Source organism: Pezoporus flaviventris, unplaced genomic scaffold (assembly GCF_033815535.1).
Source record: "Pezoporus flaviventris isolate CSIRO_AGI_PZ_B2104156 unplaced genomic scaffold, CSIRO_AGI_Pfla_v1 ptg000002l, whole genome shotgun sequence".
Taxonomy (NCBI): domain Eukaryota; kingdom Metazoa; phylum Chordata; class Aves; order Psittaciformes; family Psittacidae; genus Pezoporus; species Pezoporus flaviventris.
Window position 1 is genome coordinate 80801274 of NW_026892550.1, and position 15731 is coordinate 80817004.

At 38.5% G+C, this 15731-nt stretch overlaps 1 protein-coding gene across 7 annotated transcripts in view; it reads left to right on the forward strand.

Moving 5' to 3' along the window:
• EPS8 (EGFR pathway substrate 8, signaling adaptor) overlaps positions 1-15731 on the forward strand; it is a 136836-nt gene that overhangs the window by 83321 nt on the left and 37784 nt on the right. For all 7 annotated transcript variants that reach the window (XM_061444657.1, XM_061444664.1, XM_061444658.1 and 4 more), the window contains 4 exons: positions 447-520; positions 11510-11577; positions 13525-13686; positions 13890-14039. In XM_061444657.1, coding sequence (XP_061300641.1) covers positions 447-520; positions 11510-11577; positions 13525-13686; positions 13890-14039 — 454 coding nt within the window. The remainder of the gene's footprint in view (positions 1-446; positions 521-11509; positions 11578-13524; positions 13687-13889; positions 14040-15731) is intronic.

A 15731-nucleotide genomic window follows, 5' to 3' on the forward strand; every position in this document is an offset into this window, starting at 1 on the left:
GATTGCCTTTTCATGTGTTGTAGGCAATGATAGTCCTTTTGAGTCTTTTATGAAAAGCAGTTAAAATTGTTAAAAACAATTAACATTTGCGTAGGCAGGGAAAGAAAAAATCCTACCAAGTCTTTGGCATAGTAGTAATATTAATATATTTTTATTGTTGTTAAGTGATTTTGATTACTTACATTATGGTAAGTATGTGTATACCACGCACCCATTGTGCATGATGATCTATTAATGGAACAGCTCAGAAGCTCAGAAGAGCTTCCAGCCTAAGTGCAACACAGTTTATTATATTTATCGTGTGGAACAAATATCCAGTATCATTATCTCTGTTAGTAATGTTGTAGGAATGTGTAGTCCTACATAAGGAGAGGGTTTTTTTTAGTGCCTGTTTGTGTGTGGCAAATTCATCTCGTCAGAAGTTAACCAGAAATGTTTTCTTCCAGTGGCTATGGTTCCCCAACATTTGCCCAGTCAGAGAGGGAGCAGAATTCAAGAACAAGTGCAAAAGCTCTTTATGGTAAGGCGGCATGAAGTCTCTAAACTTTCAAGTTAAAATTGTTGTTTAAATATTTATTATGATGTCATGGTGGCAATATTTTATGCATATAGATCTGAAAGTGTATGTACAGACATGGGTGTGTATGTTAACTAAATTAAAAAACAAAGCGACTTTATTCCTAATAAAACTAAGTAGGCTAGCTAGAAAATGTTTTTATGGTTTGCTAAGCAGAGAGCTTCCACATGCTAATCTTTAAGGGAGCAATGTGTAAAGCATTTATCAAAAAACTATGAGTGATCATATAGCTAAGATATGTACCAGGAAGAAAGCATTCAGGAGTCTATCTGTGCTATAGGTTTCATTCATGACACGTGTTCCCCCCCCCCCCCCCCCCCCCCCGCCTCCCCAATGTTATCCCCTGCTAGGGGAAAAGGGATTTATAGTATTATTCTTGTTTTACACAAGGATTTCATGGAAATTAGATTTGATGTAATGGGTTTGGAGTCCCATTTGGCCTACTGTTTTCAGCAGGCTTTGTGACTGTCAAAAGCTATGTTCCTTACAAATGCCTAAATCTTGTTGCACTTACCTACTACAAATGCTAGTATTTGTCTTGGCTGTACATGCTACTCTCTAGCCCATGGCCAAATCACTGTGGAGACAGAATGTAGTCATGTTCCTTGCCAGCCAAATTGCATCGTTTCCTGGTCAGACACCTCCACTGTGAATACATCCTGCTGATAGCTGTGCTGGTAATGGAAATAGAAGCAGCAATGAGGCTGAGATTTCTGCTGTGTAAATCTGTGCCTGTTGTTAAATGCTCTTTTGGAAGTCAGTACAACCGTTGACACTGGAAGAACAAGATCTGCATTGACAACCCAGTGCTGTGCAGGACCCCTCACACCTCAGCCTGCTCTCCCTTATTGCATCTACCACCTTCTTTGCAGGTTACCAAACTGGAGAGCTCAAAAAAGCAGTGGCTAAGAACCTCAGCATCCCTAGTTCTCTCTCCTATTTTGAGTGGGTTGATGGCTGGGAGAGACTTCAGAGGTTAGGGAAGTGATGGCAGGATGCTTTGTGGCATTAGAGCAGAGTTAACCTTGCCCTTGGAAGGACACCCTACAGGTCTCAAGTTTGGTTACTCATCCATGACCACATGAGAACTCTATCAGTTGCTCTGTTGGGTTTTAAACTGCTTCGAAATTCATGAGACTAAAAGCCCACAAAAGAGACTGGAAGTCTCCTAGCTTGGTATCTTCTGAACAGACAAGTGGTGTGGAAAAAGCTGATGTGGTTTGGTGGCTGAAAGCATTCTGCTAGAATAGTGTGAAGATCCACTTCTAGAAAAATCAGGAAAAACAGAAGTAGAAACCATGTGAAACTGTTGTCATTAAAAAAGACATTGCATGTGATTCACTCTATCTTTTTTAGTGGTGTGCTACGAAAGTCAGGCATTTGACATAGTTCTAAAGGCAGGAACTGTAACTGAGGAAAATTCTGAAGCGATCATTTTAAATGGTGATTTCTGCATCCTGTATCGGTTTACTCAACAAACTGATTGCACATGTTGACAGAAATAGTAGGTGGCAACAGAAATCAGAAAGACATGTTGTGAAAAACTGAGTAGATTGTTTCTTTATGAGACATTATGAGAGTGTTACACTTTCTTTTTCATTTTATGTCATCATCATCGTTTTTCAAGAGTACATTGTTTGAACAGCGTGGCAGTATCAGTAAGTGCCTTAACCGTGTCCTTTAAAATTTGGGGTCTTTTAAAGTCATACTGCTCTGAGCTTTTTCATATGAAACATGTGATGGGGTTGTCAAGTGTCAGTAAAATATGGGGACCTGTGAGTAAATTTGAGGTGTGTAAACAGCCTTTTACTTCTGAAATGCTTAACTGAATTCAGGTACTAATTGAAAATGCTTACCATATAAGTGCTGTGTGGTTGGTCCTATAAAATGTATTGTTGATCTTGGTTCACTTCCATTGCTGGTAGATACATCAAAAAACTCTAGTTGCGGATGCCAGGAGCTGAATGAAGTAAAAGGCTTAATTATCATAGAGCTCTGAGTGAAGATATATTGGCACAACGTTTGGAGAGGAATTTGCACATTTTACTGCTTCTGCTCTGTTTTGAATGCATAAAGAACTGGGCTGTCAGTATTACCAAATGTATGAACTGGAGAAAACAGGAAAAAACCTAAAACTTTCTCAAATTCAGGGCACTTTTTAATTTTAGCAACCATATTACCATTCTGCTGCATCCCATGTGTGTCTTTTCTTCCTTTGTGATGGGAGGGATTTTTGTGCATGCTGTCCCAAGGGGGGTGGGAAGCAGTTGAGTGATACTGGAATTATTAGTATGTGTTAAAAGTGCTTATTATAAAATACTTTATTTATAATTAATAACTGAAATATTTTATTTGAGATCCATGACACTGAAAGCCTATGAAGCAGATAGAAGGCTCCCTGGCTTTCTTATTATAATTTATATTATGTACATATATATTAAATGTGGATATTTTGTTTATGTAAATATGTAAAGCTCATTTATTTAATAGATTCACTTAAAATATATTGGAAAATACAGATCATTGTATGTTAAAAGTAAAATGGACCATGGCTTTTTTTCTTTAATAAAATGTGACAATGTAATGTTAGCAACAGATTTTGTCCATGACAGACTTCCTTTTTTTTGGAAGACTTTTGAATGTCCTTTGGACTAAAACACCTGTCAGTGGGTGCCAACAGATGAAGATGGTACATGGGCTCTGAAATGACCACTTGATCTTGAGCTACGTTTCTTCCAAGTACAGTAAAGACTAAAAAAAAAAAAGTTAATAATATTATGTGTATATATATTTATATGTGTGCATGTGTACACACAGACACACAAACCTCTATGTCATGGCATGAAGTTTATCTTTTGATTCCCTGTGCTAAGGTGATGCATGACTGTTCAGTTACTTCAGAGATCAGGCAGAAGGTTGACCGCAGTGCCAGTGGGAAAGGGGCTGGGGTTTTATTGGTGTTACAGACAGTTCGGTTACAAACTAGACCAGGGCATAGCTATCTCTGTGGTTATCTGATAACAAAACCTTCTCTGCAACTGCCTTTTTTTTTCCTGCATCAAATAATATTTTTTGGTTTTTTTTTTAATTCATTTTCTTCCTGAAATGAACTGTTTTCTATTGGCATGATAAATCTCTCACTGAGCTGGAAAGGAAAACACCCTCTGCACATTCTTATGGGGTTTATTTCATTCCTGGGCTTTCTGTCTGAAATTGGTTGTGGCTTGCACTGTCATCTGTTGTTCTAGCATTGGCTTCTCCATCTGTGTTCTGCAGCTCTGGTTTTGGGGAGACACACAGCATCAGTCAGTGCCAATAGCCAGGGCTGTGCTGGGGGATTGCCAGTGAGTGACACAGTGTAGAGCAGCCCCATTCCTGAGGAGCAGTAAGCTTGTGGTTCACTTCAAACTGTTGGATTATTGTATGGTGTGGAATTGTTAAAATTGTCTTCACACTGCATCAGAAAGGACTAAGTGTTTCAAGCATTGTGTTTATACTCTCATGGCTATGATTAGGTGCTGGCAGTGAAATTGCTTATGTATTTTTGCATTGGTCAGATACTTCATTCAGAAGAACTGCGGTGTAATAAATTCAAGGAAACCACAAGCAAATCATAGACTAAGTAAACGAGTCCATTAAAAGAAGCCATCCATGTAACAAGCTTCTATTATTTGATACTCGAATTAAATTGACAGCTGGCTCCTAAACAGTACACTTTCTTTGACAGCTGGTTCCCACATAGCCATCGGGGAGAAGTTTGTGGCATAAATCTCTGGAAGTGATAGTGTTTGCTCCTCTGAAAATGCCATTTGTTTTGACCTTAAGTTTTGACCTTTCTCCCTGGTTGTGTAGGTCATGTCTCCTGCACTTTGCTCTCAGTTGAGGGCTGAGTTTTTCCAGCTGCTGCAATACACCTTTAAAGGGGTGTCAGCAATCAGTCCAATGCAAACCACAAATACATGGTAGTAAAACTGAGTATTGGGCTTTTCTGCTTGATGATATGTGGTAATAATTTATACTGTTACTCCAGGATTCTTAGAGTAGCTTGTGAAGAAGACTTTTAATCCATGTCCACATGGATTGCCATCAGATTTCAGAGCTTTATGTATGCTATATAGACATTTTTCAATTTGGCTATGGAAGGAGAAAATGGGATCCACCATTACCTTTCTTTGTGCTGTTATAACTGTAGCATTGATAACATTTATTACATCTGGCCTATACAATTATTTGTAATACATTGGTGGGAGCCTACGCATCAAGATTCCTGACTTCTGTTTTAGGGTTTTAGGAACTGAAAATTTGTTGTACTTAAAGGTATCATAGCCCTAACCAGCACCACTGTTCTTCAGGTCATCTTTTAAGGCCCAGCCTGAGATTTTTTTTTTTTTTTTTTTTTTTTTTGCTTCTGGTAACAATTTTCCCTAGCTAAATAAATAATTGCATTTCTCCTCCTGCGATACATTTCTCTATGTAGTTTCTGGACAGTGGCAGACCCAGGCTACAATAGAGTTTATTAAAGAGCTGTCTAATTTGCCAAAATCCTGCACTCTTTTCCAGTTGGAGAGACAAGACTCTAACTTTGTCCAGTTCTATTCATAGCTCTGCCTCGATAGACCTTGGGCAATGCTGGTGATTTGTTGTTTTGTTGTTTTTTTTCTGGAAACTGTTGAATAATTAACCTTCCCAAATGGTCCTTCAGAGAAAGAACTGGGGAGAGCGCATAGTGCAGTGAAGGCAAGGAAGAAAATGAGCAAAGCCAATCTTGAGTCCTGTTTATCTGTGTCAGGTACTGTCCAGTAGTATTTTTGAGTTGGCTAAAAGTCTTTGTCTTTCTGAAGCTTTGGATGCTTCCAATAGCGTACGAAATCAGTAACCTTAAACATCTTTTTGAAACCAGAAATATGGTCCACTCCTGATGATTGGTGAATTCAATAATAAGTTCACAAGGACACAAATAGCAGTAGCATATCAGACAGTGGGAAGAGTGTTAGTTTCTGTGGATCAATGTTCCTGTTCCTTTGAAAGGTTCACTAGCTAGTAAGTCTTACAGCCAGGACCTATCAGTGAAATGCTGTGCTGCTTTTAGGTTTATTGCCTTGCATTGTGAGAGATTTTATTTTGCTCAAATTCCTCTGGGTTGCATTTGCTACAGATGTGATGAAGAATTTAACTTAAGTGCCTTGTGCCATGATCCTTTTTTATTTTCTTTTTTTTTTTCTTTATCAGAAGGAAAATACATTAGGTAAATTGTGTGCAGTGTATCAGCAGGGTTTGCACTAACTGCGGTATTAATCCCGCACTGTATTTTTCATGTTGGATGTAAGAGCTGCAGTAAATAAAGAGAAAAAAAAAAACAGTAATTTTGATAGTTGTATTCGTTTTTTGATAGTTTAATAAATCCTATCTGGATGTCTCTGTTGCAGAATTTCACTCCAGCTTCAATAACTCTCTTCATGCATGAAGGGATCCATGAGAGGCTGAGATTGATTGGAAGGATTAGGAGAGTGAAATGGAGCATACAAAATTGTATGGAGGTTTTTTTTCCAGTGTAGGGGTAGACCCAAGGCAGCAACTAAGGACCTACCCAGTTGTTTGTTCATTTCCCCTGACTCCTCCCTGCAGCAGGACAGGGGAGAGAATCAGAAGAGCAAAAGCAAGAAAAACTGACGGATCAAGATAAAGACATAGCAAATGAAGGAAAGAGAGGGGAGGAAAAAAACCTGAATAACACAGTCACTCGCCACCTTCCATAAGCAGACCAGTGCCTGGACAGTCTCTGAGCAAGACTACCTGCCAGTTTTATGGCCAAGCATGATACTACACAATATGGAATATCCCTGTGGCCAGTTGGGGTCAGCTGTCCCAGCTATGCTCTGCCCCAGACTCTTGTGCACTCCCAACCTGCTCACTGGGATAGCAGAGTGAGAAATAGAGAAGGCCTTGACAATGTTCAGCAAGAACTAAAACACCCCTGTGTTATCAACACTGTTTTGGTCACAAATCACATACCATACTGTGAAGAAAATAAGCTTCATCCCAGCCAGACCTAGTACGTTCAGTAAATCTGCAAATTCTGTTCCTCATTTTCAGTAGTAGGGTATGAATTACTTGCATTTGAAGATTGTATTAAGTCAAGAGACATTCTAGAGTTTCTGTAAAAGCAGTCAGATTAGTATTGATGAATAATAACCACTTTGCTATGTGAAAGAGTTGAGGAGATGGAAGCTACATTTCCAGAAGAATAACAATAGGCAGCTAGGAAAGAAGAAAAATAAGGAGCTATATATGAATTAAAAAGACTGTGAGAGTATTATGCTCAGGTATACCTGACTTGGAAATGTGGAGGTATTGTAGGAAGAAGCACTAGACTGTTGTGTCATCAGGGTAGAAAAGGATGCAGAGCAGATTTGCAGGCTTTTCTCAATTTTTCTTCTTTCTTTGTGTTACATTCATGTTATCATAGGGGACTTTATTACAATTTATGCCAGGCAGCCAAGAAAACCATCTCTCAGGGAGCCTTGGTTACTAGCAACTGAGTTGACCCTGTGTAAGTGTCCTGGTTTCAGTTATTTTTTCTCCTTCTTAGTAGCTGGTGCAGTGCTGTGTTTTGACTTTAAGTCTGAGAACAGTGCTGATAACACACCAGTGTTTTAATTCTTGTTAAGTAGTGCTTACCCTGATCAAGGACTTCTCAGTCTTTGATGCTCTGCCAGTGAGGAGGGGCACAAGAAGAAGGGAGGGGCACAAGAAGAAGGGAGGAAGCAGAGACAGGACACCTGACCAAAACTAGCCAAAGGGGTATTCCATACCACAGCACATCATGCCCAGTATATAAATTGAGGGGTGTTACCCAGGAGGGGCAGATAGCTGCTCAAGTCAGGCTGGGTCTTGGTCAGCAGGTCGTGAGCAATTGTATTGTGTATCACTTGTATTTATTGTTCTTTTTCCTATTCCCTTTTTAGTTTCATATTCTATCCCCTTGTTATTTCCCTTATCATTATTAGTGGTAGCAGTAGTACTATATTGTATTTCAGTTATTAATCTGTTCTTATCTCAACCCATGGGGTTTACGTTCTTTTGACTCTCTTCCCCATCCTACTCAGATGGAGGGAAGGGAGGGTGAATGAACAGTTGTGTAGTGCTGAGTTACCAGCTGGGGTTAAGCCATGACAATAGGGAAGTAGACCCACTTTCTAACTATTAAATTGTAAAAGAGTTGAAAAACAAATGTTGAAGAAAAAGCATTCCAGAAGCAGTGAAAGAATTTTGCATTATGCTAAGGTACTTACTAGACGATGCATTTTGAAGGGTAATTTCAGGATGGAGCAGTTGCCCATCGTATCTACATCTACCAGTGTTTACAGCATTCATAGCTGCTGTAGACTACTTCTTAGCTCATCCAAAATTACGTTATTACTGCTTAGTGCTGCAGTAACTTTTAAGAGCCTGTGAAGTACCATCTCTCTTTTTGGTTTTGTCTGTAACTGCAACAAGACTTGGAAGGCTCCCCAGTTTTAGTTTGCGTGCTTCAGTGTGCAGTTTAGATTGCATCACTTCCTTGGACTCCCAGAAAATGGAGTCCCCTAGTCTGCATAAGTGACATACATTATCAGGTGTTTTTGGTTGAGGAGCCTATAGGATAACAGAAAACAGTGGTCAATGCCCCAGGCCCATCAGTGTTTAAGAGGCACTTAGAGAATGCGCTAACAGCATGCTTTAACTTATGATCAGCACTGAAGTTGTCAGACAGTTGTACTAGATAGTTATAGGTCCCTTCCAACTGAAATATTCTATTCTAAGTTATAGCTTTGATCTCCAGCAGGTTCTAATAATCATTCTACCTGCATTAAAGAAATAAATAGGTAAATAGGAATCGTTGCTGAACTCAGTATGGACTGTTCTTGTGGTGACGATACTTTTTGTTTGTTAACACAAATATGGACTGACTTTTGCAATTGAAAATTATATTTTCAGTTCTTGTTACTATTTAAATTCTTGTTACTATTCTGGTGCAATTAAGAATGCAGAACTTGAGGGGTTTTCCTTGGGTCTCTAGTGCAGGCAATCACAGATTTTATTAGCATTCAGAAAGCTCTATTTCTTATATAAACACTATTGTTCTCAACATGACAGTATGTTGAAAACCTTGCTGTGGTGTGTCTTGTAAGTGTTGGGCTGCTCTGTGGAAGAGGATATGTTAATTAATACTATGAGTGTTTGTATATCCTGTCAGCACAGGATATATGTGAAGCAGAGCAGGGAGTCTCTTGCAAAACTTACTTTGTTCTTCTTAAATCCTTTGGAGCCTCTACATATGCCAGAATTTATTTGTTTATTTAAAACAATTCTATCTGTTTTTATTTCCAGAATTTATAAATCTTACAGTGTACATAAAATTTCTTATTTTTGTTACTTTGATATAATTAAAAACTATTTTTATTCACCTGAAAGAAGATAATAACAGTCAAAACTGAGTATTTGTTGCATTAAATTTAATTAATTAATTTAATTAAAGAAAGTGACTTTTTTTTTATACCTTACAGTTTTTCTTCCTGGACAGCATTTAACTATCATTTACAGTCTATAACAGAATACTGTTAACTGATCCCCTTGGAGATGCAAATAATTCTATGGGATTAAACTAGATACTGCTTTCTAATTCCCTTGTTTTGTTAGGAACAGATGGACTTTACTTCTTCAGATCATCATCCAAACAAAAAAAGAAAGGTAGCGAATCAGACAGTACTGATTTAATGCTTTACTGAGGTGTGCATGTGTGTGTGTGTCTATTGTGTTTAGAAAGAAAATCAACCAAATAAGTACTTAAATAAAATGCTGCAAAAGCAGAAATACTTGCACAGGAACAGGATGGTTCTGTTGCATGAGCAGTGTTATTTCTTCATTAGCGGGGGACTTCAAGCCAAGTGAGGTATTTCAGAACCTGTGAGGTCTGTCATGAAAATCGCCAAGAACTGGAGAGATAATGATGTGATTATAAAAGGTGGCACGTACATAAGTGTCACAAGTGACATCTGAAAGTGAGGGCACTGCTGTCTTTGTCATCACTTGAAATTCCTGGATGAAGGAACCCTGGTCACAGAAAAGACTTACAGTGTAGCTCTTATGTGTCCTCACTGCAGATCTCTGTATGTCACATATTGTATGATCATGTTATGTGCATGTTGTATGATCATGTGCTTGGTAGTGGTTAGCATTTTATTTTGCAGAAAAGTTATTTAGTAGTCCTATTAACACAATCACTCATTTTTATTTTTCCTCCACGTATGATGAAATTGATATATTTTCTATGTATGGCAGGTATTTTCCTTTGAACAAAATCAAACTGCCTTTTTGATAGAATCATAGAATAGTTAGGATTAGAAAGGACCTTAAGATCATCTAGTTCCAACCCCCCTGCCATGGGCAGGGACACCTCATACTAAACCATGTCACTCAAGGCTCTGTCCAGCCTGGCGAGGGGTGGAGCATTCACAACTTCCCTGGGCAACCCAGGTGCCTCACCACCCTTACAGTAAAGAACTTCTTCCTTATACTCAATCTAAACTTCCCCTGTTTAAGTTTTAACCCGTTACCCCTTGTCCCATCACTACAGTCCCTAATGAAGAGTCCCTCTCCAGCATCCCTATAGGCCCCCTTCAGACACTGGAAGGCTGCTATGAGGTCTTCACGCAGCCTTCTCTTCTTCAGGCTGAACAGCTCCAACTTTCTCAGAGTATCTTCATACGGGAGGTGCTCCAGTCCCCTGATCATCCTCATGGCCCTTCTCTGGACTTGCCCCAACAGTTCCATGTCCTTTTTATGTTGGGGACACCAGAACTGCACACAATACTTCAGGTGAGGTCTCACGAGAGCAGAGTAGAGGGGCAGGATCACCTCCTTCGACCTGCTGGTCACACTCCTTTTGATGCAGCCCAGGATATGGTTAGCTTTCACTTGAAGACCCGAAATTAAGTTATTTCATGAAATGGAGAGAAAATAATTGCTACTTGCAAAGTTTCCTTGGACTTTTCTCGGCCAAGTCATGTAGTGACTTTCTTCCTTAGAGCTCCTGTTGTTCTAGATCAGGCATTTCAGTGGTTATAGTGAAAAAAGAGAAAAACCTTCCAAATGTTGCATTCAGGATTTTTTTTGTTTGTTTGTTTACATTGGAAGGCTTTCTTCAATATCCATCTAAATTTGGTATATTGTGGTTTGGGTGTGTGTTGTGTCTTCATCTTGCCTTTTTTTTCCCCTTCTCTCCTGGTTTAAAATTAAATAGATTAATATTAATTTATTGTATAAAGGAAAAGGTACGTCATGTTTCTGATTTTGCAGCATTGTGTCTTTTTAGCTGCAGATATTTGGTGTGTATTTCCCTCTCTCTGTTTCGTTTGTTTAACTCCTTTCTATGCATATTTCTACATCAGTAATTCATCAACTTGAGTAGTTTAGGAAAAAATAAAGGACGATTTAGGTCTGGTTCATGTGTGGCTTTGTTGTTTTGTAAGTTTAACAGAATTACATTTATATTCGAAAATACTTTTGTTTTTAAGTGCATTCATACAAATACAGTAAGCTTGATGCTAGTTAGCATATTGCTACCAAAGTGGCAAGCCAGTGATTTCAGTAATCAGGCTTCCCAATGAAGCATTTTCAGTCAGAACATTGCTCCCCTCCGGTGTCCTGACTCACTGTGATAACTGGCTTTTGTTTGCACCCACCAGCTCTCTGTTAATATATTGACGTAAGTATGATCCTTTTGCTGAAATATGTGGAGGTGGAGGGTTTTTTCTGTCAAATACAGAAATTAACAACAACTTGTTTTCTGTTTTCATATGTACAACTAGTCTTGTTATCTCTGAGAAGTATTCAAAACAGCAGGATAACAAGTTGAATGAATAATTATTGTTTCTTTTTTCCCATCTCTAGAACAAAGGAAGAATTATGCACGAGACAGTGCCAGCAGCATATCCGAAACTTCCCAGTATCATGTAGAGGTGAGATGATGAGTGGCGTTACAGCTTTCAGTTATTTTTGCCTACATGTTTTTTTGAGGATGCATATGCTTGAAGGCATATACATCTTCCAAAACATCGTGCCAGCCCGAGGTCACTTCAGATTAGATTACACTGAAATGTCTGAAATTCTGTAGCTTTGCCATAATGAGCTGATTTTTTTTTTTTGTAGAAGTATGTAAGCAAAGTTGTGTGTAGTTTGGCAAATGGACAGGACTTCTCAATGGGGTATCAGTTCACCGTGTTATGCTGCCCTGTCTCTGAACCTGGCTTGTTGCAAGCTTGCAGCAGAGCTGTTGGCTGTTGGCAGGGGAGATTTATTTAAAATGAATACTTTAATCAGTTATAATCAGCAGGGATGACAATATTCAGAAAGAGCTGAGCATTAACCACTAAACCCCCAGATTTGTCTACTATGTAGTAGTTAAATATATTCTGCCTGTAAAGATACTTCTCCAGCATGAACTGCAAAGTGTTACTTCCTGTCTTAAGCCGCTTTGCAGAAGTACTGCATGCTGCTGTCATGTTTTATTCAGGAGTAGATATATTTAAAATATTCAGCAAAGTAATCCTGGGTGCCCATATGTAGCCTGCTCAGCACTTTTGGATGCAGTGCTTCATTTTGTAGTCTTACTTTGGCACAAACTTTCTCCCGCTGCCATCAGAGCACTATTATGGGTTAGGCCAAGCCTTGCAGATGCCATAGGTTCTCAGCTCATTTTTTATTCCCTGGATTTTAAATTAGATGTAAATTGTGAGGTCGAATGCAGAAGAGTCTTAATTTCAAGTGCTTCTATCCTATGATCAGCTTGCAGATGAGTAGTTGTGTAGCTTCTAATTGGTTATTTTTCTTCGGCTTCTTCATAATGGTTTTGGTGCTATACTGGTATAAAAATTAGTACTTGTGTTTGAAATCTAAGCATTCGTGTGTGAGCAGCCAGTAGACAGTTTGTTTCACTTCTTAATTCTTTGATTATATGCAGCTCCTGTCTGTCATTACTAGCTGCTGTTATCCTGTAATAGAAGAAACTCCAATTAATTCTTTTTTGTGGTTTTGGTTTGTTTGGGTTTTTTTTAAGTTCTTTAGAAGATAAATGTGCAGGCACATATTAAAATTGGTTCAGTTTGAATGAGTGTAACCAGGTCTTCAATAAGAATGTGAAGCTGTATTTATGCCTGGATAAAATGAAATAGTTCTATGGTTTTCTTGCATGGTTGGCATATTGAAGGAGGAATTGGGAAAACCATAATGACAGGGAAGCTAGTTGAGGTGATGTCTGTGAGGTAGTATTTGATTTCTAGAGCATTAATTGAATCTGGAGAATATTCCAATTTGACGGTGAACAAAAATAGTTAGTACAATACATTTCTGCTGTAATCTGCATAAAAGAAGAGTCTAACCTGTCCATAACGTATCCCAGTCGGATGCAAGCCCATCATGATAGCCATTGGCATGCTAGCTGGTAGCTCTGGAAGAGATGAGGGCGCTCCCGGTTGGAGTGGCGATGGAGGTACACAGGCAGTATGTTTCTGGAAAGCTTCTGCTGAGGCTTCCTGTATTCAGCTTACCAAGAGGGGCAGGTTGTCACTCCTCATGGAAGCTAATTAAATGCTCAGGATTTAATTCTAGCATTGCTATGTGAAAGATGTCAGAATATGCCTTCAAGTCTAACTGCTTGCTGTGGTGAGGAAATGACAGAGGATGACAAATAGTGAGTTACAAAAATCAGTTGACTTCAAGTGGCATCATGGGCTAAACAACCTCTTCTACTAAACTACCTCTCTTATTGGTGGGATCTGTCATATACAAAGGCACTTTTATTCATGAATAATTTGCATTGCTATTTCCTGGCAATTTGAATACTGACACTGCCTAGCAGTGGGGAAAATTACAACTATTTTTTTTAAAATGTACATCCCATTTACTAGCACTTGACTACCTTTGTTCTGGACCGAAAAGAGGCAATGATTACAGTGGATGATGGAATAAGGAAGCTGAAATTGCTGAATGCCAAAGGCAAAGTGTGGACTCAAGATATGATTCTTCAAGTGGATGACAAAGCTGTCAGTTTGGTGGACTTGGAATCAAAGGTAAGATCTGTGAGTGGCAGTCTCATTTTCAGGGAGAGGGAGAGAAAAAATGGAAACAGGCAGAAAAATGATGTAGGTGAGATTCTGTATTTTAATTAGCTTATTATCACTTTCCCTTTTTAACTCTTGCAGCTTTTCTGAGATCAGGACATTGTATAGTAAGGTGGTGTTTTGTGTTTGTTTTCTCTTTTCTCTTCTGGCAGAATGAACTGGAGAATTTTCCTTTAAGCACAATTCAGCATTGCCAAGCTGTGATGAATGCATGCAATTACAATTCAATTCTTGCATTAGTATGTAAAGAACCAACCCAAAACAAGCCTGATTTGCATCTTTTCCAATGTGATGAGATTAAGGTAAGATAGTAATGGAGATCTGCTATGACTTACTCAAATAGAGGAAATATTGTGAATTAGCAAGTACAGTGGATAAAATCAAATGAGCTGATTCTTAGAAAATAATTGTTTCTTTTTTTCTTACAAATATGCTCTAAGTTTAATGCACTTATGTTATCCACACTACTTACAGTATGTTAGTAAGTGTAGTGCGTTATTGTCTTGCATACTAGACTACTCTCCTACAAGCTTAGTGTGTGTTCAAGTATGTTGTTACTGTAAATATTGATTTTTGGTCTCTGTAGCTGTTCATTTAGGTTTGCAAATGAGTAAATCCATGGAATATGTATGTGGTGTGCTGTCATGTTTCTGAAGAAAGTGGTGTAAAATTGTTTGTGTTATCACATATTTATCTTATAATCTGCAAAGAACTCATCTGAGCCCTTAGTCTTACCTAGTCTTTGCCCTTCTTCTGCTCTTTTTGTCACTAAACAATAAACCTTCTCCACATTCTCACCTTTCTGCATCTCTGCTCTGCTGGAGTGATAATGAAAAGGAAAATGCTACTTGCAAAACAAGGGAGAAAACAAGGAAGGAGATTGTTTGTCTCTGATTAATATATTTCCTTCAAGTGTAAATATTTTTTAATGTATTCTGCAATACTTCTTTATTTCCAGGATTCTAATTTTAATTTATATTAGTTATTCTATATGATTGGTATGTCTTTAAATTCCACTTGATAATTTCATGGGAATTTTTTAAAATTCCTTTGCAGTAGTTCATGTTATTGTCTTGAAACAACAGATTGCTAATCACACTGTGCAGCTGTTTTGAAATCGATACAGGGAGAGTAGTGTGAAGATAATTAACTAATTGTGGATTCATTGTGCAGAATTTGCTGTTCAGTGAAATCTGGGATTCTATGAAAAGTTCAGGTGGCATTATGTTAAATAATGCAGGGATCCTTTGTGAGCTCTGACTGAACCCAGCTTCCCAAAGTGTAGAGGTGGTCTCTTTCCATCAGACTTTCATCTTTTGAAGTTGTTCCTCTGTGTACAAATAAAAATGCAGGGCACATACACACAACTTGGAAGTCCAGGATCTCCCTTTTCTTCTGAGGTATTGTTTGAGTCTGTGAGCATACCCTAGGTTTTGTTCCTTACCTTGGAGACTTGGCTGTTTTGGAAAGTTAGGTCTTTCTCCCATGCTTGATTGCTGCTTTTGATTAGAAGTTACCATGAACCCCAGGAGCCTCTGCAATAGAAAATTAGTCAAAATCAATAATACCTGGGGCAGTCAATATTTTCTAAACAAAGGAAGTATGCTAAATAATAAAGAGTATGATTAATGGAATTCGTCTGGGTTTAAGTTCCTCGAATCCCCTTAAGTTTTTTCCTATTAATTCTTTAACCCTAATGTATCCCTTGTCCGTAATCTGTAGTGTCTTCTGGTTACAGCAGAAGTTACACATTCCTTCCAAAAAAGTTACATACATCTTCACTATGAGGCACAAAGGAAGATGTGGACCTTGTAGCGTGAGCCAGACACTGACATACTTGGGCTTTGACAGCCTGTGTAGGAAATTAATTTGTCAGCTGAAGACACGTAACAGAATCCTATGAGAAGCGGTGACCTATTTAATGAAAGATCTATTAAACTAATGCCTTAGACATACATCAGACTTTCACTTGGGGGCGACTGGTGGAGGCAGAC